The following is a 27,279-nucleotide window of genomic DNA, read 5'->3' as shown; positions in this document are numbered from 1 at the left end:
CTCCCGGCGGGGCCGGCCCGGCCTCCTCGGGTCGCGCTGGCGAAGGCGGCCCCGGGGAACGGGCTCCAGCGGCAGCCGGACGCAAGGCGAGGGGAGAGAGCACGACGCCCCGAACGAATCCCGGGGGAGACCGCCCGCAGAGCCGCGGGGGGCGCCGGACCCCGCTGCAGGTGCCATTCGGGCGCAGAGAGCCGGCCGAGTGGCCGTCCGCCAGGGGGCGGGGCAGGATCTCGAGGAGCCAATCAGAAACACGAGTCCCAATTTCGCGAGAGGTAGCCGGGTTCTGAGTGGGTGACCACCGGGAGAAGGCGGGGCAGGGGTGCGGAAAGCCAATCAGATGCCCGATCCCGCCGGGCGGGGCGGGGCGGGGCGGCCCGCGGCCCAGCCTCGCCCCCCAGTAGTGTGCGCTGATTGGCGGCGGGGGATCGCGAGGGGCCAATCAGAAGTCGGGGCTCGTGGGCTCCGGCTGGGTCCAGGGCAGGATCCAGGGCTGCTGGAGAGCAGTGTCGCCCTCGGGATCGCGGGTCGCTGCGGGTGAGCCGGCAGGGGAGAGCGGGGACCGCCCCGCCGGCATTGGGGGTGCACCGGGGGGCCCTGTGGTGCGACTCTCCCGCACTGGCGTGGGGACCCTGGCGGAGGGCCGGCCGTGGGTGGGGACGGGGTCGGGGGCTGCAGCCCCTCACCTGTGCGCCCCGCTTCTGACTCTCCCGTGGGGACGGGGTCGGGGGCTGCAGCCCCTCACCTGTGCGCCCCCGCCTCCGACTCTCCCGTGGGGACGGGGTCCGGGGCTGCAGCCCCTCACCCGTCGCCCCCGCCTCCGACTCTCCCGTGGGGACCCTGGCGGAGGGGCGGCTGTGGGTGGGGACGGGGTCGGGGGCTGCAGCCCCTCACCTGTGCGCCCCCGCCTCCGACTCTCCCGTGGGGACCCTGACGGAGGGCCGGCCGTGGGTGGGGACGGGGTCCCGGGCTGCAGCCCCTCACCTGTGCGCCCCGCTTCTGACTCTCCCGTGGGGACGGGGTCGGGGGCTGCAGCCCCTCACCCGTCGCCCCCGCCTCCGACTCTCCCGTGGGGACCCTGGCGGAGGGGCGGCTGTGGGTGGGGACGGGGTCCCGGGCTGCAGCCCCTCAGTCGTGCGCCCCCGCCTCCGACTCTCCCGTGGGGACGGGGTCGGGGGCTGCAGCCCCTCACCTGTGCGCCCCGCTTCTGACTCTCCCGTGGGGACGGGGTCGGGGGCTGCAGCCCCTCACCCGTCGCCCCCGCCTCCGACTCTCCCGTGGGGACCCTGACGGAGGGGCGGCTGTGGGTGGGGACGGGGTCCCGGGCTGCAGCCCCTCACCTGTGCGCCCCCGCCTCCGACTCTCCCGTGGGGACCCTGACGGAGGGCCGGCCGTGGGTGGGGACGGGGTCCCGGGCTGCAGCCCCTCACCTGTGCGCCCCGCTTCTGACTCTCCCGTGGGGACGGGGTCGGGGGCTGCAGCCCCTCACCCGTCGCCCCCGCCTCCGACTCTCCCGTGGGGACCCTGGCGGAGGGGCGGCTGTGGGTGGGACGGGGTCCCGGGCTGCAGCCCCTCAGTCGTGCGCCCCCGCCTCCGACTCTCCCGTGGGGACGGGGTCGGGGGCTGCAGCCCCTCACCTGTGCGCCCCGCTTCTGACTCTCCCGTGGGGACGGGGTCGGGGGCTGCAGCCCCTCACCCGTCGCCCCCCGCCTCCGACTCTCCCGTGGGGACCCTGACGGAGGGGCGGCTGTGGGTGGGGACGGGGTCCCGGGCTGCAGCCCCTCACCTGTGCGCCCCCGCCTCCGACTCTCCCGTGGGGACCCTGACGGAGGGCCGGCCGTGGGTGGGGACGGGGTCCCGGGCTGCAGCCCCTCACCTGTGCGCCCCGCTTCTGACTCTCCCGTGGGGACGGGGTCGGGGGCTGCAGCCCCTCACCCGTCGCCCCCGCCTCCGACTCTCCCGTGGGGACCCTGGCGGAGGGGCGGCTGTGGGTGGGACGGGGTCCCGGGCTGCAGCCCCTCAGTCGTGCGCCCCCCGCCTCCGACTCTCCCGTGGGGACGGGGTCGGGGGCTGCAGCCCCTCACCTGTGCGCCCCGCTTCTGACTCTCCCGTGGGGACGGGGTCGGGGGCTGCAGCCCCTCACCCGTCGCCCCCGCCTCCGACTCTCCCGTGGGGACCCTGACGGAGGGGCGGCTGTGGGTGGGGACGGGGTCCCGGGCTGCAGCCCCTCACCTGTGCGCCCCCGCCTCCGACTCTCCCGTGGGGACCCTGGCGGAGGGGCGGCTGTGGGTGGGGACGGGGTCCCGGGCTGCAGCCCCTCACTCGTGCGCCCCCGCCTCCGACTCTCCCGTGGGGACGGGGTCCGGGGCTGCAGCCCCCTCACCTGTGGGCCCCCGCCTCCTTGTTTTCCTGCCTCTCAGGTCGCCAGCCCCTCCGTGGCCCTCCTGCCCCAGCGGGAGGACCCCCGGAGCCTCCGGCGGCCCAGGATGGGGCCCTGGGCTGGGCACAAGGGACATGAACGTTCCCTGGGTACGACCCCGGTCTGCGTCCTGTGAGGACGGAGCAGAAGCATCGTGGGAGAAGGGCATGTGTGCAGGGCGTCCTGAGTAGAAGCTAACCAGACTTTGTAACATCTGGCCAGGAGGGCAGAGAGCCCAGAATAACTCGTGTTTCCTCCTGGATACCTTACACACAGGGCAGAGTTGAAGGTCCAGACCCTCTGGGTGTGGGACAAAGGTTATGGGAATCAAGCACGGGCCAGGTGTGGGCTTGGAAAACATCTGCTTCCTGGATGCTTTCTCAGAAGCTCCGTAAAGCCCTCTGGCAGCAAGTGTAGACCAGCACTTCCAGGATTTGGATTCTCTTCATTGTCCCCTCCATACACCCCAGACATTCGGGGAACACAGACTGCTCTGACAAACACATCCCTTTTTTTGTGTTCATTTACTTTCAGGAGCTGACTTGATCTGTGCCATTAGTTTGATAATTTGAGTCCTTATATACAAAGAAAAAAGGCAATTTTAAGCTTAAAAAAGAAAGAACTGTAGAAGCCTAGAAAGTCAGAGTTTCAAGGGACTTCCAGGGTGGATCTGTCCAACTCCTATTTAGTGGAGATGTGACTAGTCCACAGTTTCGGAGTCTTGGCTGCACAGCTGGGACCAAAATACGCTTTGTTTCTCCCAGCACAACAACTTTTTTCCCCTCCATCTCATTTTTTTATTGTGGTAATATACATTTGACCACCACAGCTACTTTTTACGTACCAGACTGTCTTTTGATGGCGAGAGCTGCCAACATTGCTTTCCACTCCTTCAGAGGCTTCGTGAGCCCCATTCGAGGAAGGTCTGGGAACATTTTCTAGGCTGGAAGGGAGACTGGCCACCTCCACTTGCCTCCTAGGTTCCTTCTATCTTTACGGATTTGTAATTCATATCAAATTCTGAATTATTTTGACATCCTTAACACTTTAGGAGTTGAAAAACTATGAATCCAATTCATCTTGGATTTAAAGCCTTCAGGTATTTTGAATTTAAAGTATTGTGAATACTGGCCTTTTATCAGTTTGTAAATCTCCAGAAGGAATGTTAACATTTCATGTCAAGTCTTAAAGCCCAGTGTGACAGGATATGTTGGTTCTCAGAAGTTTCCGGTCTAAGGATTACGTTTTGAAACCCCATTCAGGCTTAGTCACAACATCATTTGTGAACAAAACCAGAAACAAATATTCTGGTCAGAAAGTGAACATGAGAAGTGATTGGCAAGAATGCAGTAACTATGACAGGTGGTGGAAACTGGCCCGTGGCGGGAGGGGCTGGTCGCAGGCTTCGAGGGGGTAGAAATCACTTTGGGAAAGAGGATCTAGGAAGGCAGGGAGGGGGAGGGGAATGGCATTTTAGGCTAATATTCTTTTTTTTTTTAAGATTTTATTTATGGGCGCCTGGGTGGCTCAGTCGTTAAGCGTCTGCCTTCAGCTCAGGTCATTGTCCCAGGGTCCTGGGATCGAGCCCCACATCGGGCTCCCTGCTCCGCCCTCTCCCACTCCCCCTGCTTATGTTCCCTCTCTCGCTGTCCCTCTCTCTTAAATAAATTTTAAAAAGTTTTTATTTATTTATTTGACAGAGAGAGAGGGTACAAGCAGGGGGAGGGGCAGAGGCAGAGGGAGAAGCAGGCTCCCTGCTGAGCAAGGAGCCCGACTCAGGACTCAATCCCAGGACCCCAGGATCATGACCTGACCTGAAGGCAGATGCTTAACTGACTGAGCCACCCAGGTGCCCCTTGGCTAATATTCTTATCATCACTTGAGTCATCAGGCAATAGACTCAGGGCTGAGGCAGGGAGGGGGTCATATGGGAGAGCCCCAGGGCTCCTCCCTGAATTTTATCCCCCTCTTGTCACTGGAGTAAGGTGAGCTTTGGCTTTCATAGATCTGAAGTGATTAGACATTCACGGGGAACAGTGTGATTTTGGGAGCTCTGAGAAAGTCCTAAGACCTCGCCCACCCTCAGCCCCTTGTCCTTGCCAATCTCTCACAGGGACTTTTTTTTTTTTAAGGTAAAATTTACAAGCAGTGAGATTCACAGATCTTATGCTTACTTAAGTTTTAAGTTTTGACAAATGTATACTTCCACGTAACCAAAGCATAGTCGAGATATAGAAATGTTCCCCTGGAAAGTTTCCTCATCCACCTTCCAGCCAGAAGCAATAGCTATTCTGATTTCTATGGATAAGAGCTAACTCTTCTTGAGATTCTTCTTGTATAACACTACATCCCTTGAACAGCAATCAGAATCATGCCCTGAAATGCAACCCATCCCCAAGATGTTATTAGTTATTTACCATTTAGTATGAAGGGAGGATTGGAATAAAGCTATTTTGGAAAAAGAGGGAAGTGAGCATGCAAGGAACTTCAATATTTGGTTCTTGAAGTATGTTCAGAAGCCCTGCTCTGCTGTATCTAGATCATGTAGATGCTTTTGAGGGATGCCGAGTGTGTGCAATTTTTTTTTTTTTTTTTTTTTTTAGTTTTTTTTGAGTAGGCTCCACACCCAATGTGGAGCCCAACACAGGGCTCGAACTCACAACTGTGAGATCAAGACGTGAGCTGAAATCAAGAGTCAGGCACTTAACTGACTGAGCCACCCAGGCACCCCTAGATTTTATTTTTAAGTAATCTCTGTACCCAGCGTGGGGCTCAAACTTAAAACCCCGACATCAAGAGTCATGCACTCTACCCACTGAGCCAGCCAGGCAGCCCCATATAACTGCCCATAATTTTTATTTCCAGCCCTTATTCTACTTGGCTGTAGAAAACTTATTCTTTACAATTTAAGGTAAACTGAATCAGTTCAGTATTAATTCATGCACTTCAGGCTTATACTGAGGTCAGGGTTCTTTGGCATTCTCAGTTTATAACCGCCTCATGATGGTTGTTTTGAACAGCTTTTGAGTGTTTCACTGTTAGGATATTTGTGACCATGAGCTGACTTGCCTCGTGTTCCAGAGGCCCCCTAAGTGCATCTTGGCATCTCCTCCAGTGCTTCTCATGGTGCTCTGAGCACCAGCCCACACTCCTATACTGGAAGTGTGCGCGATGAGCTAGATGGTGAGGTTATAACTCAGCAAAACTTGTGGATAGTAGAGTAAGATCACTGTATTTGAATTTATGTTTTAGCCCCAAGCTGACGGTAACGTGGTCAAAGGGACAGAACCACGGGTTAGGAGTCTCGAGAACAGAGTCCTTACTGTAACTTGGTGTGTCTCGGCAAGGTGCTTCACCCGTCGCGACCTCAATTTTCCTGTGAATACTGTTGCTGGGGGGAGCAGAGTAGGAATTGGACTAGGGGATACCAGGTGCTTTCCTACCTTCTCTTTGCAAGGTGACTTTAAAAATAATCTATGATACAAAAATATTTATTCATGGGCCGTCTGGGTGGCTCAGTTGTTAAGCCTCTGCCTTCGGCTCAGGTCATGATCCCAGGGTCCTGGGATTGAGCCCCACATTGGGCTCCCTGCTCGGTGGGAAGCCTGCTTCTCCCTCTCCCACCCCCCCCTTATGTTCTCTCTCGTGCTGTGTCTCTCTCTGTCAAATAAATAAATAAAATCTTTAAAAAAAATTTATTCACCTGCCCAAACACCTACTTCTTTATGCCATTTACTAATTTGATTTTTTTTAACTTTATGAGTGAAAATTAATAAGTAGTATAGAATCAATATTGAGCAACATGATGGGCCTGTCTTAAGAAAAATCATTTAAGTAAACGTATTCATTGTGTGTCCTCTTCCTAGATTGTTTGTTTTCCCTAGACATAATGTCACATGGAGATGATCAGCAATCGCACGCTCTTGCCAAACCTACTTTCAGTGACGTACAAGCCTCTGCATTAGTGGAATCGGTATTTGGGTTAAAAGTTTCCAAGATCCAGCCGCTTCCTAGCTATGATGACCAGAACTTTCACGTGTGCATTTCAAGTACCAAAGACACTACAGATGGGCCAACTGAGTACGTTCTCAAAATAAGCAACACCGAGTCCAGCAAAACTCCAGAGCTGATTGAAGTGCAGAATCACGTCACCATGTTTCTGAGAGCTGCTGGGTTCCCAACGGCCTCTGTGCGTCACACTGTGGCCGGCAACCTCACTGGTCTCATGGCCGTAGGTAAGAGCCCAGCACCTCGCTGGTCATCCCCGTCCACATACATTACTGCATTTTGGCTACAAGTAGAAATACCGAGAATGGGTTCGTAGCTCCAAGTGTAGACGTGGCTATTTCTTTTTAAAGATTTTACTTATTTATCTGAGAGAATGGGAGACAGAGAGCATGAGAGGGGAAGGGTCAGAGGGAGAAGCAGACCCCCCACTGAGCAGGGAGCCCGATGCGGGACTCGATCCCGGGACTCCAGAATCATGACCTGAGCTGAAGGCAGTTGCTTAACCAACTGAGCCACCCAGGCGCCCAGACGTGGCTATTTCTTCAGTGGCCCGGGGGAAGCACAGCATCCCCAAAGTGCAGATCGGGGGCTCTGATTCAGAAGTAGTTGGGGCGCGGATCTGTTGTGACTCTTCCCCTTAGAAAGGACTTGACTGGGGAGCCTGGGTGGCTCAGGTCGTGATCTCAGGATCTTGATCTCGGGGTCATGGGATCTAGCCCCATGTCAGGCTCCATGCTCGGCGCTCAGCCGGGAGTCCACTTGATTCTCTCTCTCCCTCTCCCTCTGCCCCTCCTGCACGCGTTCTCGCTTGCTCTCTCAGATAAATTAAAAAGAAAGAAAGGACTTGATGAATGACTCACTAAGGGCACATGGAGTTAGGGAAAGTTTTTTTTTTAATAGAAAAATAATTAAACTTTTTTTTTTTTTTTAAGGTTTTATTTATTTATTTGACAGCGAGAGACACAGCGAGAGAGGGAACACAAGCAGGGGGAGTGGGAGAAGGAGAAGCAGGCTTCCCCCTGAGCAGGGAGCCCGATGTGGGACTCAATCCCAGGACCCTGGGATCATGACCTGAGCCGAAGGCAGACGCTTAACGACTGAGCCACCCAGGCGCCCCAATAATTAAACATTTTTACTCATCAGACCAGCTGTATATTTTGGTGCTGTGGAAGAGCGGAAGGAACAGAGAACTAGAAATCAGGGGTTTCTGATCCCAGCTCTGTCATTTTTGTGTGGGTGACCTGGGGCACACCGCTTCACATTCCTGAGGCTGCACGTCCTCATCTGTGGGACTCAGGCCCTTTCCGCTGTAAATGCTGACATTCTAAGATGAGCCTGCAGTCAATGCAGAGCAGTCCTGGAGTATTTTAAAGGCTGGAGATTCCACTGAGCTGGTCACCCATTCTGTCTTGTTCTGCATCACTCCAAACAGCGGGGGCCCACGCCCGTCCCCGAGGGGGAGCTCTGCCCTGTGCCGACCCTCGGGCTTTTCCCAGCTGGCCCCTGCAGGAGCCTCGGAAGCTGTCATTCCTCCTATCACACTGTCCTCAGTGGAAACACATGAAAAGGCGTCTTAGCCCGTTCTGCTGCAGGCGGTTGATGTTTAGGGCTGGGGCTGTGGTGCTCGGGGTCGGTGCCCGGGGTCCGTCCGTCTGTCCGGCCCAGCTTCGTGGAGTCCTGTGGACCCACTGCAGCGAAGCACGTGTATTGCTCTTGCTCGGTGACTTCTGTGATTCTCCAGGGTCATAATGACCAAGGCAGGACAGCCCCCGGCCGTTTTCCTGAGAACACTTGACAGGATGTGCTTGCCTCCATCCAGATGGCGGCGCCGGAGTCCCAAGCCACCTGGTGAGGCTGCTGTCATACCTCCCGGGAAGACCCGTTGCCGAGACCCCCAGGAGCCCCCAGCTGCTGTACGAGATTGGGAGGCTTGCTGGCAAACTGGATGAGACCTTGCAGGTAGGACGTGGGGGGCTTAGCTTGTTTATAAGAATTGTTTATTTGTTTAATTTTGATTTATTTTACTTAATGAATAAACCCAGGGTCAGACTCCCCTCTTACGTCTGGTGCCTCCTGAAGGGTGTAGGGAGGGGAATAGGGCCGCTGATGCGAGAATTTCACGACCGCGAGGCCTCTTTCTGCCCAGGTCTGCGCTTCACTGGTGTCTCGGCAAGATTGCCCACATTTCTAGACAGTCCTGGTATTCTCTATGCTGCTCCCTGAAAGCAGTCTGTACTCAAAAAGTCACCCCTGCGGTGCTCATCCAGCGAGGTGTGGTCAGCCGGAGCTGGAGGTGAAGCTGAAGCTCCGTCACACGTGGGGCGGAATGATGCATGCTCAGGCGATCTGTTCTGTAGAAGCGACACCGTGGGAGACAGGTGTTTCCCCAGAGCCGCCCACAACCCACCTCCGACGTGCCAGGCTCTGGGGGAAGAGCAATGGTCCCCCGTCCTAGCTGACACACATGCCAAGAAGTAGTTTGTATGAGTAAAACACTTCCAGTCCCTCGTGAATCCCGCTCATTCCACACTTCACGCCACTCTGTGGCCCATCGGCCCTCCGTTCTTGCCTTGACTGTCCTCACTCACCACCATAGCCTCCCTGCATTCATGCTTTTCCTCCAGTTTATTCTTTATGCCAGTCCAGAGTTACTTTTTAAAATGACAGATCCGACCACGGGAACCCATCAGTGGCTTCTCGCTGCTTCGACGTGGAGGCCAAGGTCCCCGTGTGAGGCCCCGCGAGCCCCGTCCTGCCTGTACCCCCTCAAGGCCTCCGTCCATCCGTCCATCTGTGCCCCCCTCCGCCGCTTCTCCCCGTCCCTCCTTGTGGATCCCCGATGGGGCCATTCTGTCTTACGCATCTGCACGCGTGCCATTTTCCAAGCCACCGGGACCTTTCCCTGCTCAGCCAAACTCCGCGTGTCCTTCAGCACATGGCTCGGGCATCACCCCCTCTGTGAAATGTCCCCTGGCCCCCTCTCTCCCCATGCTCCTCCTCTTGTGACTTCTGAACTTGGACCTCCTTCTGTCGCTGGCCTTACTGAGCTGTGTGCGAGTTATCTGCCGCTGTGTAACAAGCCATCCCAAAGCTTAAGGCTTCAAACGCAGATTTATTTCTCACGTCTCTGTGGGTTGAGTGGACCTTCTGCTCTGTGGGGTGTGGGTTGGGGTCACGCATGCAGCCACACTCAGCAGGGAGCTCAGCCCCAGGGGTGGGGGGTTGCGGTTCTTCTCCGCGTGGCCTCTCATCCTCCGGGATGGCCCAACATCCTCACTTCGTGGCTGCTGGTTTCCAAGAGAGCAAGACAGGGAGCAAAATTGGAGATGTACAGTGGTCAGATTATAAGATACATTATCATGTATGATACTAAGGAGTTTAGGGAGCTTGGAGGGTTTTTATTTTTATTTTCCTTTTTTTTAGTTTAAATTCAATTAATTAACATATAATGTATTATTAGTTTCAGAGGTAGAGATCAGTGATTCACCAGTCTTATATAACATCCAGTGCTCATCACATCACGTGCCCTAGCCTGGAGAGGTTTTTTTTTTGTTTTTTGTTTTTTGTTTTTAAGATTTTATTTATTTATTTGACAGAGAGAGACACAGCGAGAGAGGGAACACAAGCAGGGGGGGTGGGAGAGGGAGAAGCAGGCTTCCCATGGAGCAGGGAGCCCGATGCGGGACTCGATCCCAAGACCCTGGGATCATGACCTGAGCTGAAGGCAGACGATTAACGACTGAGCCACCCAGGAGCCCCCTGGAGAGTTTTTTAAACAGGCAAAGATTTCGACTTTATAGCACTCTGTGGACTGATATGGTGAACAGATTGGCAGAGAGCCAGACTGGATGGAATGCATCTAGGAAGCGAATGAATAATCAAATAAAAGCTGATTGAGGGCTTGAACCAAGGAAAGGTTCAAGATATATTTCGGAGACAGAGCCAACCAAATTTGGTGATTGATTTAATGTTCAGCAATGAGAGAAGGAGGGGCTGAGCAGGGCATGGATTCTAACCTGTGTCTCCTGGGACACAGCCCAGCGCACAGGGAGGCAGCCCTCTCCCCCGACATCAATCACGAGGTAGCCTCCATAGCCTAGAACAAAGGGCAGAGGGATGAAGACGGGGAGTATCAGAGATGGGGGCTGGCAGGGGCTGAGACCTGTGGAGGCGAGGGCTTCATGCCCTGGAGGAAAGCTCACCAGCCTCCCCTGACTTCACGCTGTGCCCCCCTCGTGGCTACGGGGTCAGCCTGCCCACAGTGTCTTCCCCTCTGGCTGGGGTTTTAGAAGAGTAAGGTGGAGCCTTAGCAGGAGCTAAGTGAGAGAAGGGGTGGGGCTGGGAAAACCCCAGCAGTAAGATTTAGGGGATCGTGGGCACCTGGGTGGCTCAGTTGGTTGGGCGACTGCCTTTGGCTCAGGTCATGATCCTGGAGTCCCAGGATCGAGTCCTGCATCGGGCTCCCTGCTCGGCAGGGAGTCTGCTTCTCCCTCCGACCCTCCCCCCTCTCCTGCTCTCTCTCTCTCATTCTCTCTCTCAAATAAATAAATAAAATCTTAAAAAAAAAAAAAAAGATTTAGGGGATCGTTACGCTATCTGTCCCAGAGACTTGATGTTTACAATCTCCTGGGAACGAGTGGAGGAAATTCTTGGCTGCTCTCTGTCACAGTCTTGTATTGGAAGTGTTTCTCGTAGGCTGGGTATGTGAGGTCTTGCTGGTTCATCCAGTCTGACCGTCAGTGCCCTTCCTCTGGGATGTTTACATTTAACGTAGTAGTGAGGACACCCTCCGACGTTCGGATTGGTGCACCGAGGGCCAGAAGCTGCAACGTCCACATTCAACAAGCATGTGCTGGGCGCCCATTATGTCTGAGGTCTTTATTTATTGCATGTCTTCGTTTAGCAAAGATGACTGTGAGGCTGGTGTTGATGCTCAGATTTTACTGTTCAGGAAACAGATCCGAGAGAGTAAGCAGTAGAGCCTGCCGAAACCCGGAGTGTCGGATCCCCGGGCTGGATCCGGGTCCTCTCCCACTTCTCCTTCCGGAGCCCAGACCCTCTCCTGCGGGCTGCATGGCTAACAGCGCCACCATTTTAGGAGCGGACCCAGAACCTTCCCTGGGTGGACCGGTGCTCCCTCGGAAGCCTGACAAGAGCGTTCTATTGTACTTTCTTTAAAAATGAGAGTAAGAAATACGCATGGTAAAGCTTTCCAACAGTGCGAACGGGGTGAACACTTTTCTCTTCCCTGTCATGTCCACTCTTACCCCCCCAAGAGCACAGCTTCTACAGCATTTTTGTGCTTACTGTGCAGAATGTTCCTGTGACCTGCACTGGCCCTCAACGCGCCGTGTGGTCAGGAGGGTCAAGCCATGTCACATGAGGATGACCTGACACTGGGAAGGTTGGCTCTGCAGAGGAGGGGACTCTGGGGGGCAGGAGGGCCATCTGGGACTATGTGGTGGCAGTCAGTGGGAGACGGCCCGAGGTCACCGCTGGAACCCGGGGCACGGACGCTGGTGGAGAGAGAGCTCAGCTCAGCCAAAGGGAGCGCGCAGAGCTGTTCAGGCGTAAAAAGCACCCCCTGCACGAGGTGCTCCGACCAAGGCTACTTAGCGAGCACGTGGTGGTGATAGTGGGAGCATGGGGGGTAGGGGAGTCCAAACTCCGGGTCTCGAGAACGGATGTCAAAGTCAATTGAGAGGAACGTTTTTAAAGAAGTAGAATAAAATACAGAACACCAGAATATGTCACATGTCATAGTGCACGTACCGTTTTTGGAGACTTGTTTTTTCTTTGTATGTGTTGCCTGTCTCCTGGGTTGTCCTGGAACGTGTCTTTCTTGCATGAGAAGTCCTGTCCAATGAACTGAAAGGTGCTCCACTGGGTGGCCGCCCAGGCACCTTCAGGCGCTCCCTCAGCCCGCGGCGAATACTGACTCACCCAATCATCCAGAACTCAGTTTCCCCTTCTGTGCAGTGATGGTCAGAGCCATTTCGAACTCCAGATAGAGTGGCCCAAGTCTAAAGGCCCTGGCCATTCTAGAATTTTCTATCCAGAGAACATTCATTTATTCAGCAACTATGGCTTGAGCAGTGAGTTTTGTGAACCAGGCACCGTGGTAGGCGCAGGGGGCGAGCAGACAGACCAAACGCGGAGCGCCGGCTCTTCACGGGGCTTATGTTCCAGTGAGGACAGACGGTAAGGCCAGAGGGTGAACTCTGGAGAGTGTTAGCAACACGTGCTAAGAGCTTGGAAAGAAATCCTCAGCGGAGGAGAGGGATACGAAGGACTGGAGAGAGGGCTGAAGCTTCAGACGGAGGGGCCGTGGGGTGGAGGTGTGCAGGCGTGGAGGCGTGGTCCTGAAGAGCAGGGAGGCCATTGTGGTTGCAGGAGAGTCTGCGAATGTGGTGGAAGGTGAGGGCAGACAGGTAACGAGGGGCAGGCCGTCTGGGGAGAACAGAGTTCTTTCTGTCTCCATCTCCTGCCGGGGCTCCGGGGAGTCCCCGTCACACAGCTACGAGGACCGAGCGAGATGGGGACGTGCCCTCAGAGCGACGAGCGCCTGCTCAGATGTGTGGTCAGCACCATCCCGTGGGGGGTTAACGGAGCACGTCGGACCAGGCCTGGGAGGGCGGTCTCTCGCCCACCCAGCTGTGCCTCGGGGTCACTCTAACTGTCCAGACTCTGAGAGTTTCTTGTCTTTGATTTAGAAATTCCATCACCCACAGTTAAGTAGTCTTCGTCGGGAGAACTTCATTTGGAATCTGAAAAACGTTCCTCTTCTGGAGAAATATCTGGATGCCTTGGGCCAGAACCGAAACCGGGAGATTGTCGTGCAGGTCATTCAGCTGTTCAAGGATGAAATCCTGACCAAACTAAGTCATTTTCGAGAGTGTGAGTATCCCCCGATCAAGTAAATGTTTTTCTTGCTATTTAAATTGTCAAGTTTCAGAGCATCAGAAAAGTGTGAAGATACAACTTAGTTTTACCAAGTCTTACAATTTTGCCGTGTTTGCTCCTGCTGGTTTTTAAAGAATAGTACTTTTACTTCCCGTAAAATTTCCACATCTGAAATTCTCTCTAAACTTTACATGATCACACCTCTTTCCTCCCTACGGAATTTGCACATGTTCTAATAACGTTACTACATACATGTTCATAAATTATGTGCAGTAATGTTTTGCATGTTTTCCATCGTCAGATGGTATCAGACGGTGTTACTGTCCTGCAACCTGCTTTTCTTGGTCAACATTATGTTTTCTGGATTGATCCATTTCGTATATGTAGTTCCAGCTCATTTATTTAGTTCATTATTTTAACTGCTGAATAGTATTCCACAGCATGTATGTACCATAGTTTATTTGAACGTACTGTGCTATTTTTGGTCTTTTCTCTTGTTGATAGAATTTTAGGTTGGTTCCCATTTTTTTTGCTACATCACGGGGCTCCGGTGAGCATGCTAGTGCATATCTCCTTACGGACGTGGATGACAGTTTCTCCGGGGTGGAAGCAGCCTTTGACAGGGCATGAAGCACAGGTCAAAGGACAAGGAAGGAAGGGGCACTTGCAGCAAGTCTGACATAGGCAGCAAGCTCCCTCTTGCTTCTGCTTTCAGTCGTGCTCAGCTCCGGCTGCCATCACAAAGTATGGATACGGAGGGGTGCTTAAACAGCAGGCCCAGATTTCCCTCGGTTCTGGAGGCTGGGAATCTGAGGTCAAGGTGCCAGCACAGTCAGGTTCTTTCCCAGGCTCCAGCCACCTTCTCTCTGCGTCCTCATGTGGTGGACAGAGAGCACTGTGCTCTCTGGTGTCTCTTCTTAGAAGGGCACTAATCCCGTCATGAGGGCCCCACCCCCCCAAAGACCCCATCTCCAAATACCACCACACAGCGGGGGGTGGGGTGGCCTTCAACATATGAATTGTTGGGGGGGGGCAGTCACAATTCCATCCATAGCATTTACTTTGTGTAAACATAACGCAAGGTGGTCGCATAAAAACAGAGTTGATTTCCCCCCTCAAATTTGCACCCCCAACTCATCTTCGTCTCATTAAAATGGTTTCCACCATTCACCTTGTTGATCTAGCCAAAAACCTGGGAGTTGGCAGCCTTAACTTGGTTCTTTCTTGCACACCTCACATGCAATCAAATTCTACCAGTTCTAATTTTACTTTCTCCCACCTTTACTACTACCGCTTGGCCCAAGCTACCCTCATTTCTCATCTGGTTATTGGGTGTATGACATCATGCATGCTAGGTCATAGGACACGTCTACATGCAGCATTACGATATGACGTCAGTTTCCCAAAGGGGTTGCACGACCATATGCTACCGCTAGCAGAGGGTGAAAGTTTTCATTGCTCAACACCCTTGCCATCATCAGACGTTTTAACTCTCACCAATCTGATGTGAATGTAATGATTTCTCACTGTGGTTTTACTCTACATTTCCCTATTGACTGGCCATTTGGATAAACTCATTTGTGAGGTGCCTAGTCAAGTCTTTTGTCAGTTTTTCTACTGGGATTTTTCTCATTGATTTTAGAAGTTCAGAATATTTTCCGGATACAAATCCTTCATTGGTTATATGTGTTGCAAATATTTTGTCCCCTTCTGTGGCTTGCCTTTTCACTCTCTTTATGATGTGTTTTGATGAACAGTCTTTAATTTCTTGGTTTCAAACATATCCATCTTCTGTTCCATGGTTAGTGTTTTGTGCCTTGTGTAGACATTTTTCCCTACCTTGTGGTCAGGAAGATATTCTCCTATGTTATCTTACTAAAGTGTTATAGTTTTTGCTTTTCATTATAGGTCTATAAGCCATCTGAAATATACATATGGTGTAAATTTTTCTTATGGCTGGTAACTTTTTCACCAACATTTATTAAAAAGCCATCTTTTCTCCCTTTGTTTTGCAGTACCACCTCTGCTATAAATCAAATGTTTTGGGGGCTCTCTATTTTATTCCCCTGTTCTATTTACCCGTCTCTGCTCCCAAACCACACTGTGTATCAGCTAGGCAAGGTTCTGCTGCAGTAACAAATAGCCCCCAAATTATTGTGGACTGCAATAGCAAAGATTTAGTTCCAAGTCCAGCTGTATGTCCGGCATGGATTGGTCGGGGTTCTGTTCTGTGTATTCGCACTTTGGGATCCAGATACATGGAACTTTCACCAACTGGAGTGTTGCTGTAGTTGGGGAAAGAGAATGTAGGAGACCGTACACCTTCTCTTACGTCTCCGCCCTGAAGTGATGTCACTTCTGTTCATATGTCAAGGCCAAAAAAAGTGACATGGCCATACATTATTATTTTTGTTTCATAGCCAAGTTTGCTTAGACTTACTCATATATTGGTTTCATATCTTTCAGCACCTCAAGCTTTCTGCCTGGTGTCATTTGTTTCCTGCCTGGAATACATCCCTTAGAATGTCCTCTAATGCAGTTCTCTAATGGTTAATTCTCTCTGATTTTATGTGTCTGAAAATGTTTTTATTTTCTCTTCATTTTTGAAGAATATTTCACAGCCTATAGGACTTCAGGTTTCAGGGTTTTGGGGTTTTAGGGTTCCAGGGTCTCCTAGCTTCTCCATTCCTGCTGAGAGGTCAGCTGTCGGTCTGTAGCTCCTTTGAAGACTACCTGCCTTTTCCCCTTTGGGGTTCTTGTAGGATGTTCTCTTTTTCTTAAATGATTTTTTTTCTTAATATGCTTGGGTTTCTCAAATCTGTGTGTGGATATTGTCTTTCATCAGTTACAGGAAATTCTTGCCAGCCCTATTCTCTTTCCTCCTTTTGAGCTCCAGTTAAGTTCATGTTCGGTCTTCTCACTAAATCTTCTGTCTCTTCTCATCTGTGTGTGTGTGTGTATGTGTGTGTTTCATTTTTTCTGTGCCCATGCTGTATTTTGGATAATTCTCTAACATGTCCTCTAGTTTATTGATTCTTTCTTAAGTTATGTCTAGTCTGTTATACCCACCCACTGCATTCTTAATTTCTTTCATTATGTTTTCCAGTTTTAGAAGTTATTTTTTAATTAAAAATTTTTTTAATTATTATTTGTTTTAATTCCAGTATAGTTAACATGCAGTGTCATATTAGTTTCAGGTGTACAAGATAGTGATTCACCATTTCCGTGTATTACTCAGCGCTCATCACCATAAGTGCACTCATTAATCCCCATCGCCTGCTTCATAGTAGTTCTTCTGGTTATTTTTCTAGAATCATTGCCTTGGGTCCAGAGAACATACTATATATCAGCACACAAGGAAATAAGGCACCATGAGCAAGAGCCAAAAGAAACTAACTTGAGGGGCCCCTGGCTGGCTCAGTCTGTAGAACATGCGACTCTTGATTTGGGGTTGTAAGTTCAAGCCCCATGTTGGGTGTTGTGTTTCTTAAAAAAGAATTTAAAAATCTTAAAAAAAAGAAACTAACTCAAAACTGAATTAAGACTTTGGTAACTAGAATGACTTGACAAAGAATGTATTCACACAGCAGCCTGGTTTTGCATTTGGTTTCAAGGTTCTGCTTTTGTCCTTCTGCCTCTGTGGACCCACAGCAGTCTGAGCAGTGGACTGGGAGCAGATTTGTCATCCTTTTATGAGTTTGGTAGGCCTTCCACTGCCTTTCGCATCATGTAGTGAGCCTTCTCCTACACCCAGCAGGTAGCAGTTCCGGTTCCAGTTCTCCCAAAGGGGTAATGCACATTGCTGACCTGGAGCACAGGAGACAGACTGTGGCTGCATTCCTTTTCTGTGTTTTAGTATATAGATCGATCTTGTTTTTGAGGCTGGCTGTATCTTTATTTTCTCTTTTTATTTTCATCATTACTATGTATCAAAGAATGAATTCACTCTGCCACCTTGATCAGAACACCTTCTGTTTCTTTAATTCTCAAATTCAACAACTTTTGTCATTTTTTTCCCCAGGCATTAACTAGCTCTAGCATTTCTTGATAGGCCATTGGACATGTGGATAGAAGCAATAAAATACTTGCATAAATACAGATTGCATTCATGAAGTAACATATTTCATCGATTCTAAAATCCCACTTGATTGCATAAGATGCATCATTACTTTGCCGCTAAGGAAGAAAAAACGTTGCCAGTGAAACCATGATATGGCGTCAATTCTATAATGCCTCCCAATTTCACAAATGTGTTGTCTAGAATCTGTGGTTTACAATAATGTTCATTGTTTCTGCATGTTACCCACTGTGCTAAATTACTTAGGCATGATTTACACAATCCCAAGTCACATAGAAGAAATCGGCATTATACTCAGAAGTGAATGTTATGGACTTTCTATCACACACTTATCGTAAAGGACATGACTAAATGCTTCATGCTTACGGACGCCCTCATCTCTTCCTAATCCTTAGCCAGGGTTTTATTTTATTTTATTTATTTATTTATTTTTTCAATACATGAATTTTTTTTATTGTGTTATGTTAATCCCCATACATTACATCATTAGTTTTTGATGTAGTGTTCCACAATTCATTGTTTGCATATAACACCCAGTGCTCCATGCAGAACATGCCCTCCTTAATACCCATCACCAGGCTAACCAATCCCCCCTTCCCCCTCCCCTCTAAAACCCTGTTTGTTTCTCAGGTCCATAGTCTCTCATGGTTCATCTCTCCCTCCAATTCCCCCTGCCCATTTTCCCCTTCCTTCTCCTAATGTCCTCCATGCTATTCCTTATGTTCCACAAATAAGTGAAACCATATAATTGACTTTCTCTGCTTGACTTCTTTCACTTAGCATAATCTCCTCCAGTCCCACCCATGATGATGCAAAAGTTGGGTATTCATCTTTTCTGATGGCTGAGTAATATTCCATTGTATATATGGACCACATCTTCTTTATCCATTCATCTGTTGAAGGACATCTCGGCTCTTTCCACAGTTTGGCTGTTGCGGACATTGCTGCTATGAACATTGGGGTGCATATGGCCCTTCTTCTCACTGCATCTGTGTCTTTGGGGTAAATACCCAGTAGTGCAATTGCTGGGTCATAGCATAGCTCTATTTTTAAATTTTTGAGGAACCTCCACACTGTTTTCCAAAGTGGCTGTACCAACTTGCATTCCCACCAACAGTGTAAGAAGGTTCCCCTTTCTCCACAAAGTCTCCAACACTTATTGTTTCTTTCCCTGTCCATTTTTGCCATTCTAACTGGTGTAAGGTGGTATCTCAGTGTGGTTTTGATTTGGATTTCCCTGATCTTAGCCAGGGTTTTAAATCAGAATTTCTCAGACTGTTCCTGATAGAAGACAGGTATGTTTTTTTTCCCCAACCCACTGCAGCCTGCTGCATGATCCTACTGTTCATGACCAGTTCATAGCTTGCACCACATACGACTTATCATGTGAATCCGATAACACCGAACTGGTCTATACACTGTTAATGGGATACGTCCACTGATCATGCTCTTAGCTGACAAATTGCTATAAACACTCTAAATTTTTTCTAAACACTCTCAATTTCTGTTTTTATCTCATACACACTAGTAAGAGTTTGTGGACCAGCACTGACCACAGACCCCCACTTTGAGTGGTACTAACTTGGATATCAGCATCTAATCTAGTAATCAAAAGACTGGGAAAATTCAGAATTATTTGTCATCAGAAATTTGGGGGGGGAAATCCTAGGTTAAAATAAAGACACATCTGGCCCATTCTAGGACTTTTGCTTTTCTTTGTTTTCTTTTTTTAAGATTTTTTTATTTTAAGCAATCTCTACATCCAACATGGGGCTCAAACTCACAACCCCAAGATCAAGAGTTGTATGCTCCACTGAGTGAGCCAGCCAGGTGCCCTTAGGACTCTTTGTTTCATATAATAATATGAACATATGTATATTCTTTTTAAATATTTCTGGTTGGGGCAGTTCTGCCTCTCCCTTCACTCTGCTAGCAGTCAGAACCAGGGGTTTGCAACGACCACAACCTGCATCATCTGGCCTTGTACTGATTAGAAGCGAAAGCAAATACAACCACTGAAATTAACTGCTTTTTCCTCCTTTCAGAGGAAATTCTTTCATTTCAGGAAAAATAGGGTTTGACTCTACCTCTGACTGCTCATCCCGTTTGAGTGGCCATGCCCGAGAAACAGGAAATGGGCAGAGAAAGAGCTGGGGAATTAACCGTTTGTCCATGGCTTGATTTTTCTCCTTGTAGGTATCAATCATGGAGATCTTAATGACCATAATATTTTAGTGGAGTCCAGCAAGTCAGCCTTTGGAGATGCTGTATATCAAGTGTCTGGGATTTTGGACTTCGGCGACATGAGCTACGGCTACTATGTGTTTGAAGTGGCCATCACCATCATGTACATGATGATTGAGAGCAAGAGTCCCGTACACGTGGGAGGTCACGTCCTTGCAGGGTTTGAGAGCGTCATCCCGCTGACGCCCGTAGAGAGGAGTGCCTTGTTTCTCCTCGTGTGCGGTCGCTTTTGCCAGTCCCTCGTCATCGCTGCATATTCTTGCCAGCTACACCCAGAGAACAAAGACTATCTCATGATTACCGCAAAAACCGGGTGGAAGCACTTGCAGCAGATGTTCGACATGGGCCAGAAGGCTGTGGAAGAAATCTGGTTTGAAACTGCTAGGTCCTACGACTCTGGGGTCTCCATGTGACCCGGGAGCCTTCACATGAGCTCCGATCATGAAAAACCCAAGGGGACCAAATCTCATTCTACCCAGGATTTCCCTGCACAGTGAGAAATGAACTGATGGAACAGACCAGTGCCCGTGAAACCACAAAGGCCTTCAAGCAATCTCACGACCACTCTTTAAATTTACGCAAGTGCCCCCTGAGCAGGCACGTCTCTCTGGGGGTCCAGCTAGCCTCATGTATAAAACATGCAGGAGGATGTTTGGAGTCAGATAATCTCTCAAGGACTGTTCCAGCCCTGAGCTCAGTGACTGTGCTAAACTTTGAAAGGAACACATGTGTATGGACAGATTCACATATTTTAAAAATTGGGCGTCACACAGGCACCTGGATAACACAGCACCAATTCTGTGAAGCCTCCTCCTGTTGCTCCATTTCTCTAGAACCCCACTGTTCTTGTCTTCATTATGGCACGTCACCTGGTATCCTGGAGTATGTCCGTAGCCTAAGAGGGCAGAGACTACATCAAACTATTTTTTCGTCTCTCATCCCTTTTTTTATACCTGATACAGCGCTTCCCCCTGGTTTCAAAGGATGTTTGCAAAATTAATGTACGCTAAGAGAAAGGTGTGAGAAGATACGGCACAGACTAAGATACAGACAGTGTTCATAAGAAAAAGTGTTAATGTGCTTGAGAGGGTAGTTGAAACTGGACCTCTAGAGATGGATGCTGGAAGGCACTGGGCCTGCGAGGAAGCCAAGAAAGACCTCTGGGCAAGGCCACCAACTCCTGAGTGAGCTACCTAAACATCACAGTTACTTATCAGGTTGACACTAAGAAAGTCTCTAAGCAGATATTTTAAAATCGCTCTCATTTATGGTTCTTTTCATATGAATATGTAATGTTGGTGAACCGTAGCTCACCGTGTACTTGACGTTCATTATACTTCTGTTTCCTTCGCTGATTTCTCTTCATGTCTCTCTTCGTATGATTTATTAAATGGCTCTTTACTTATTCTTGTGGGTTTGTCCGTTCTCTAAGACGTCTCAAGTCTACAAGCCTGGTCATTCAAACACCCTTTCAGTGTTGTCTCTTTCAATATATATGAACAACCACTGCTCTGTCTGTGGAGTCGCCTCGTTAGAGGAAATTCAGGTGTAGTTGATAGGGGTTTATGATGAGTAACAAAGACACTCCTCTCTCCCCTACCATTCAGGAGATTACAAGGGTTTTAGAGGCTTTGTCCCAGAACCAGGACGAAAACCAAACTGTATTTCTTATTATATCACAGTATTTTACATGCATTATCTCATTTCATCTCCACAACAAACCCCCGAGAGAAGCAATGCAATGATTAATTCCCATTTTCAAATGAGGAGTTTACTTACAGAGCCAGGGTCCTAGTCTTCTCCTTCTCCCACCCACCATGCACGCACGCGTGAGCACATCTGTATCAGGATCAAATGAGATCACTCACATGAAAGCACTTACACTTCTGAAATTTAAGGCATTGTGTATATATATATATATATATATATATATTTTTTTTTTTTTTTTTTTTTTTTTTTTTTTTTAAGATTTTGTCATTAACTGGGGCTCCTGGGTGGCTCAGTCGTTAAGCATCTGCCTTCGGCTCAGGTCATAGTTCCAGGGTCCTGGGATTGAGCCCCCGCATCAGGCTCCCTGCTTGGCGGGAAGCCTGCTTCTCCCTCTCCCACTCCCCTGCTTGTGTTCCCTCTCTTGCTGTGTCTCTCTCTGTCAAATAAATAAAATCTTAAAAAAAAAAATTTTGTCATTATTTTTTTAAAGTAATCTCTACCCCGAACGTGAGGCTTGAACTCTCGACCCCAAGATCAAACCCACCGAGCCAGCCAGGCGCCCCATTGTTTTTTTTTTAATCTAGCTTGACTCTTCAGGAAATTGGGGACCAGAAAAATGAATGGAATCTTGGATTTCACCCCCAGACCATTGTTCATTCTCTTACACCATGAAACTCTACAGATCTCCTTCTTACTTGGGTTCTCCTTCACTGAATTCCTAATGCAAATGTTGCTGGCCACTATCTCAATATTTAAACATGCGCTGCCTGGCACTGGTAGTTTACCAGTTGGTGTTTGTCCTAGCTTATCTCCAGTCAGTCAGTTCTGCGTAGTTTTAAACTCTGGAGGCATAGGGCCGCCTGGCTGGCTCAGTTGGTAGAGCCTGTGACTCTTGATCTTGGGGTCATGAGTTTGAGCCCCACACTGGGTGAAGAGGTTACTAAAAATAAACAAACTTAAAAAAAAAACCCACCCACGTCTTTGGTGGCATAAATTAAATAGTATTTATCTCCTGTTCTTAGCTCCATGCCAGGCCCCTAGCACACCCTTAATAAACTGCTGGAAGGAATGCATTTCTACAAGAGTCAGTCTCTCGTCCTTGCAACCACTGAGGAGAAAACCCATTTCTAGATTTGGGGATCAGTGCCCTGTGCACAGCAAAACTCTGCTCTTGCAAGTGGTTTTTTCTGTCTGGGCTCTTATCCCCTCCAGGCTGCAGAAGAACCTTACTTTCTGGCATTCTTATCCTTAATCTCTCCAACCTACGTCCATCCTTTTAAAGGCAGATAAAAACTCTAGGTGTGTATATTGCTGTGTGACAATTTAACCAAAACTTAGTGGCTTAAATCTCAATCACTAGTGTCTCATGGATTCTGCAGGTATAAATTCAGACAGTGGGACAGCTGGTCTCTGCTCCACAAATGCTTGGGCCCCCGTTGGGAGCTGATTTGGGGGTTGGGGTAAATTCAGTGACTGAAGACTAAAACTATCGGCAGCAGTCTTCACTCACGGATCAGGCAGGGGATGCTGGGACCTCGTCTGAGCTGGTGGCAGAACACCTCTCCATGTTCTAAGAACGACCATCCCAAGAGTCCAAGACATCTATCATCTATCATCTTTTATGACCAACTGCTGGAAGTCATACAGTGTTAACTTCTATTGTTGTCACAGGCCCACCCAGATTCAAGGCAAGGGGACACAGGGCCTCTGAATGGGAAGCAGCCACACCACGTTGTGAAAGGAACACGTGGGATGGGACACCGTGAGGCCTCATCCTCCTAAAACATCACTTTAGTGCTCCCCGTGACCTACAGAAAAAAAAATTCTGGCATCGAAGGCATCTTACAAATTGGCCTCAAATGCCTTTCCTCCTTTACTTCCTTTATTGTCTCCTTCATTCTGATCAGGCTCAACTGCTCGGTCACCCAAACTAGTCGAACTCATTCTTCCTTCTGCCCTTTTTCTCACCGAATCGCTCTTCTGTCGACCTGAGATTCTGCCTCTCACATAACTCTTAGTTATCGCTTGTCTAATTCTGAAGAATGAACTGAGGCGGCAGGGATCCTCGGAGATTCCGAGGTACCCTTGGGCCTGAGGATGCACAGCGGCCCATCGGGGCGGGGCCCTCTGCCATTTTGCCTGGCTCACCTCCTTGTATGCCCAGGAAGCAGGAACGACTGGGGAGGTCTCAAAATACAGCTCATTCCCAGACTACCTCTTCTTCAGAGTCCAGATCCCCCAGGAGTAATTTTTCACCCAACAGGAAGAGGACAGAGTCCCTGCCCTGTAGGCCTCTCCGTGGAGGAGAGACCCCATAGTAACCCCGATCTCGTCAACCTTGCAACCCAAGGCAACTTAAACCATGAACAGCAGGATGACAGAGGGACCGGAGCCGCAGGGAAAAGGGTGGAGGGACGGAGAGCGAACAGACACCGAACAGTGTCAGCCAAGCTAAATGCTGTGCGCCTTGCTAGTAGGCATGGCCCTAACTCGGGCGGGCCGATGAGGAAGGAGGCTGAGACCAGGCAAGAGCTCTGTCCCCGTCGAGCCCGGTCCAGGCCTGAGCGGCAGGGGGGGGGGGGGGGGGGGGGGCTCTGAGCCCCGTCCTGGCCTGAGCGGGGGTGGGGGGGCTCTGAGCCCCGTCTTTGCCTGAGCGGCGGAGGGGGGTGGCTCTGAGCCCCGTCGTGGCCTGAGCGGGGGTGGGGGGGCTCGTGAGCCCCGTTTTGGTCTGAGCGAGGGTGGGGGGCTCGTGAGCCCCGTCGTGGCCTGAGCTGCGGGGCGGGGGCTCTGAGCCCCGTCGTGGCCTGAGCGGCGGGGGGGGTGGGGTGGCTCGTGAGCCCCGTCGTGGCCTGAACGGGGGGGGGGGTGGGGGGGCTCGTGAGCCCCGTCTTGGTCTGAGCGAGGGTGGGGGGCTCGTGAGCCCCGTCGTGGCCTGAGCGGCGGGGGGGGGGGGGGGGGGGGGGGGCTCTGAGCCCCGTCCTGGCCTGAACGGGGGTTGGGGGCTCTGAGCCGCGTCCTGGCCTGAGCGAGGGTGGGGGGCTCGTGAGCCCCGTCGTGGCCTGAGCTGCGGGGCGGGGGCTCTGAGCCCCGTCGTGGCCTGAACGGGGGTTGGGGGCTCTGAGCCGCGTCCTGGCCTGAGCGAGGGTGTGGGGCTCTGAGCCCCGTCTTGGCCTGAGCGGCGGAGGGGGGGGGCTCTGAGCCCCGTCCTGGTCTGAGCGAGGGTGGGGGGCTCGTGAGCCCCGTCGTGGCCTGAGCGGGGGTGGGGGGGCTCTGAGCCCCGTCTTGGCCTGAGCGGCGGAGGGGGGGGGGGCTCTGAGCCCCGTCGTGGCCTGAACGGGGGTTGGGGGCTCTGAGCCGCGTCCTGGCCTGAGCGAGGGTGGGGGGCTCTGAGCCCCGTCTTGGCCTGAGCGGCGGAGGGGGGGGGGCTCTGAGCCCCGTCCTGGTCTGAGCGAGGGTGGGGGGCTCGTGAGCCCCGTCGTGGCCTGAGCGGGGGTGGGGGGGCTCTGAGCCCCGTCTTGGCCTGAGCGGGGGTGGGGGGGCTCTGAGCCCCGTCTTGGCCTGAGCGGCGGGGGGGGGGGTGGCTCGTGAGCCCCATCGTGGCCTGAACGGCGGAGGGGGGGGGGCTCTGAGCCCCGTCCTGGCCTGAGCGGGGGTGGGGGGGCTCTGAGCCCCGTCTTGGCCTGAGCGGCGGAGGGGGGGGGCTCTGAGCCCCGTCCTGGTCTGAGCGAGGGTGGGGGGCTCGTGAGCCCCGTCGTGGCCTGAGCGGGGGTGGGGGGGCTCTGAGCCCCGTCTTGGCCTGAGCGGCGGAGGGGGGGGGCTCTGAGCCCCGTCCTGGTCTGAACGGGGGTGGGGGGGCTCTGAGCCCCGTCGTGGCCTGAACGGGGGGGGTGGGGGGGCTCTGAGCCCCGTCTTTGCCTGAGCGGCGGGGGGGGGGGGGGTGGCTCGTGAGCCCCGTCGTGGCCTGAACGGCGGAGGGGGGGGGCTCTGAGCCCCGTCCTGGTCTGAACGGGGGTGGGGGGGCTCTGAGCCCCGTCTTGGCCTGAGCGGCGGAGGGGGGGGGGCTCTGAGCCCCGTCCTGGTCTGAGCGAGGGTGGGGGGCTCGTGAGCCCCGTCGTGGCCTGAGCGGGGGTGGGGGGGCTCTGAGCCCCGTCTTGGCCTGAGCGGCGGAGGGGGGGGGGCTCTGAGCCCCGTCGTGGCCTGAACGGGGGGGGTGGGGGGGCTCTGAGCCCCGTCTTTGCCTGAGCGGCGGGGGGGGGGTGGTGGCTCGTGAGCCCCGTCGTGGCCTGAACGGCGGAGGGGGGGGGGCTCTGAGCCCCGTCCTGGTCTGAGCGAGGGTGGGGGGCTCGTGAGCCCCGTCGTGGCCTGAGCGGGGGTGGGGGGGCTCTGAGCCCCGTCTTGGCCTGAGCGGCGGAGGGGGGGGGCTCTGAGCCCCGTCCTGGTCTGAACGGGGGTGGGGGGGCTCTGAGCCCCGTCGTGGCCTGAACGGGGGGGGGTGGGGGGGCTCTGAGCCCCGTCTTTGCCTGAGCGGCGGGGGGGGGGGGGGTGGCTCGTGAGCCCCGTCGTGGCCTGAACGGCAGAGGGGGGGGGCTCTGAGCCCCGTCCTGGTCTGAACGGGGGTGGGGGGGCTCTGAGCCCCGTCGTGGCCTGAACGGGGGGGGTGGGGGGGCTCTGAGCCCCGTCTTTGCCTGAGCGGCGGGGGGGGGGGGTGGCTCGTGAGCCCCGTCGTGGCCTGAACGGCGGAGGGGGGGGGCTCTGAGCCCCGTCCTGGTCTGAACGGGGGTGGGGGGGCTCTGAGCCCCGTCGTGGCCTGAACGGGGGGGGGTGGGGGGGCTCTGAGCCCCGTCTTTGCCTGAGCGGCGGGGGGGGGGGGGTGGCTCGTGAGCCCCGTCGTGGCCTGAACGGCGGAGGGGGGGGGCTCTGAGCCCCGTCCTGGTCTGAACGGGGGTGGGGGGGCTCTGAGCCCCGTCGTGGCCTGAACGGGGGGGGGGGTGGGGGGGCTCTGAGCCCCGTCTTTGCCTGAGCGGCGGGGGGGGGGGGTGGCTCGTGAGCCCCGTCGTGGCCTGAACGGCGGAGGGGGGGAGCTCTGAGCCCCGTCCTGGTCTGAACGGGGGTGGGGGGGCTCTGAGCCCCGTCTTGGCCTGAGCGGCGGAGGGGGGGGGCTCTGAGCCCCGTCCTGGTCTGAGCGAGGGTGGGGGGCTCGTGAGCCCCGTCGTGGCCTGAGCGGGGGTGGGGGGGCTCTGAGCCCCGTCTTGGCCTGAGCGGCGGAGGGGGGGGGCTCTGAGCCCCGTCCTGGTCTGAACGGGGGTGGGGGGGCTCTGAGCCCCGTCGTGGCCTGAACGGGGGGGGTGGGGGGGCTCTGAGCCCCGTCTTTGCCTGAGCGGCGGGGGGGGGGGGGTGGCTCGTGAGCCCCGTCGTGGCCTGAACGGCAGAGGGGGGGGGCTCTGAGCCCCGTCCTGGTCTGAACGGGGGTGGGGGGGCTCTGAGCCCCGTCGTGGCCTGAACGGGGGGGGTGGGGGGGCTCTGAGCCCCGTCTTTGCCTGAGCGGCGGGGGGGGGTGGCTCGTGAGCCCCGTCGTGGCCTGAACGGCGGAGGGGGGGGGGCTCTGAGCCCCGTCCTGGTCTGAACGGGGGTGGGGGGGCTCTGAGCCCCGTCGTGGCCTGAACGGGGGGTGTGGGGGGGCTCTGAGCCCCGTCTTTGCCTGAGCGGCGGGGGGGGGGGGTGGCTCGTGAGCCCCGTCGTGGCCTGAACGGCGGAGGGGGGGGGCTCTGAGCCCCGTCCTGGTCTGAACGGGGGTGGGGGGGCTCTGAGCCCCGTCGTGGCCTGAACGGGGGGTGTGGGGGGGCTCTGAGCCCCGTCTTTGCCTGAGCGGCGGGGGGGGGGGGTGGCTCGTGAGCCCCGTCGTGGCCTGAACGGCGGAGGG

General features: G+C 53.3%; 1 protein-coding gene across 3 annotated transcripts; it reads left to right on the top strand.

Annotated features, from left to right (window-relative positions):
- The first annotated feature begins 36 nt into the window (after positions 1 to 36).
- On the top strand, positions 37 to 21,827 carry HYKK (hydroxylysine kinase). Of its 3 annotated transcripts, none has more exons than XM_064569742.1 (5): positions 37 to 170; positions 6,283 to 6,651; positions 8,244 to 8,383; positions 13,138 to 13,321; positions 19,602 to 21,827. In XM_064569742.1, the coding sequence occupies exons 2-5, from the start codon at positions 6,306 to 6,308 to the stop codon at positions 20,060 to 20,062; spliced, it is 1,131 nt and encodes a 376-aa protein (XP_064425812.1). In that variant the 5' UTR covers positions 37 to 170; positions 6,283 to 6,305; the 3' UTR covers positions 20,063 to 21,827. The 3 variants fall into 3 exon arrangements, with proteins under 3 accessions (XP_064425812.1, XP_064425811.1, XP_064425810.1); XM_064569741.1 differs by having other exon boundaries at positions 139 to 272; XM_064569740.1 differs by lacking the exon at positions 37 to 170 and adding an exon at positions 409 to 534.
- The last annotated feature ends 5,452 nt before the right edge of the window (positions 21,828 to 27,279 follow it).

Source organism: Mirounga angustirostris, unplaced genomic scaffold (assembly GCF_029215605.1).
Source record: "Mirounga angustirostris isolate CCGP_5_RB_7025 unplaced genomic scaffold, mMirAng1.0.hap1 SCAF_9, whole genome shotgun sequence".
In the NCBI taxonomy this organism is placed as follows: domain Eukaryota; kingdom Metazoa; phylum Chordata; class Mammalia; order Carnivora; family Phocidae; genus Mirounga; species Mirounga angustirostris.
The sequence above is the reverse complement of the archived record's forward strand: the minus strand, read 5'-3'. Positions and strand labels throughout refer to the sequence as shown.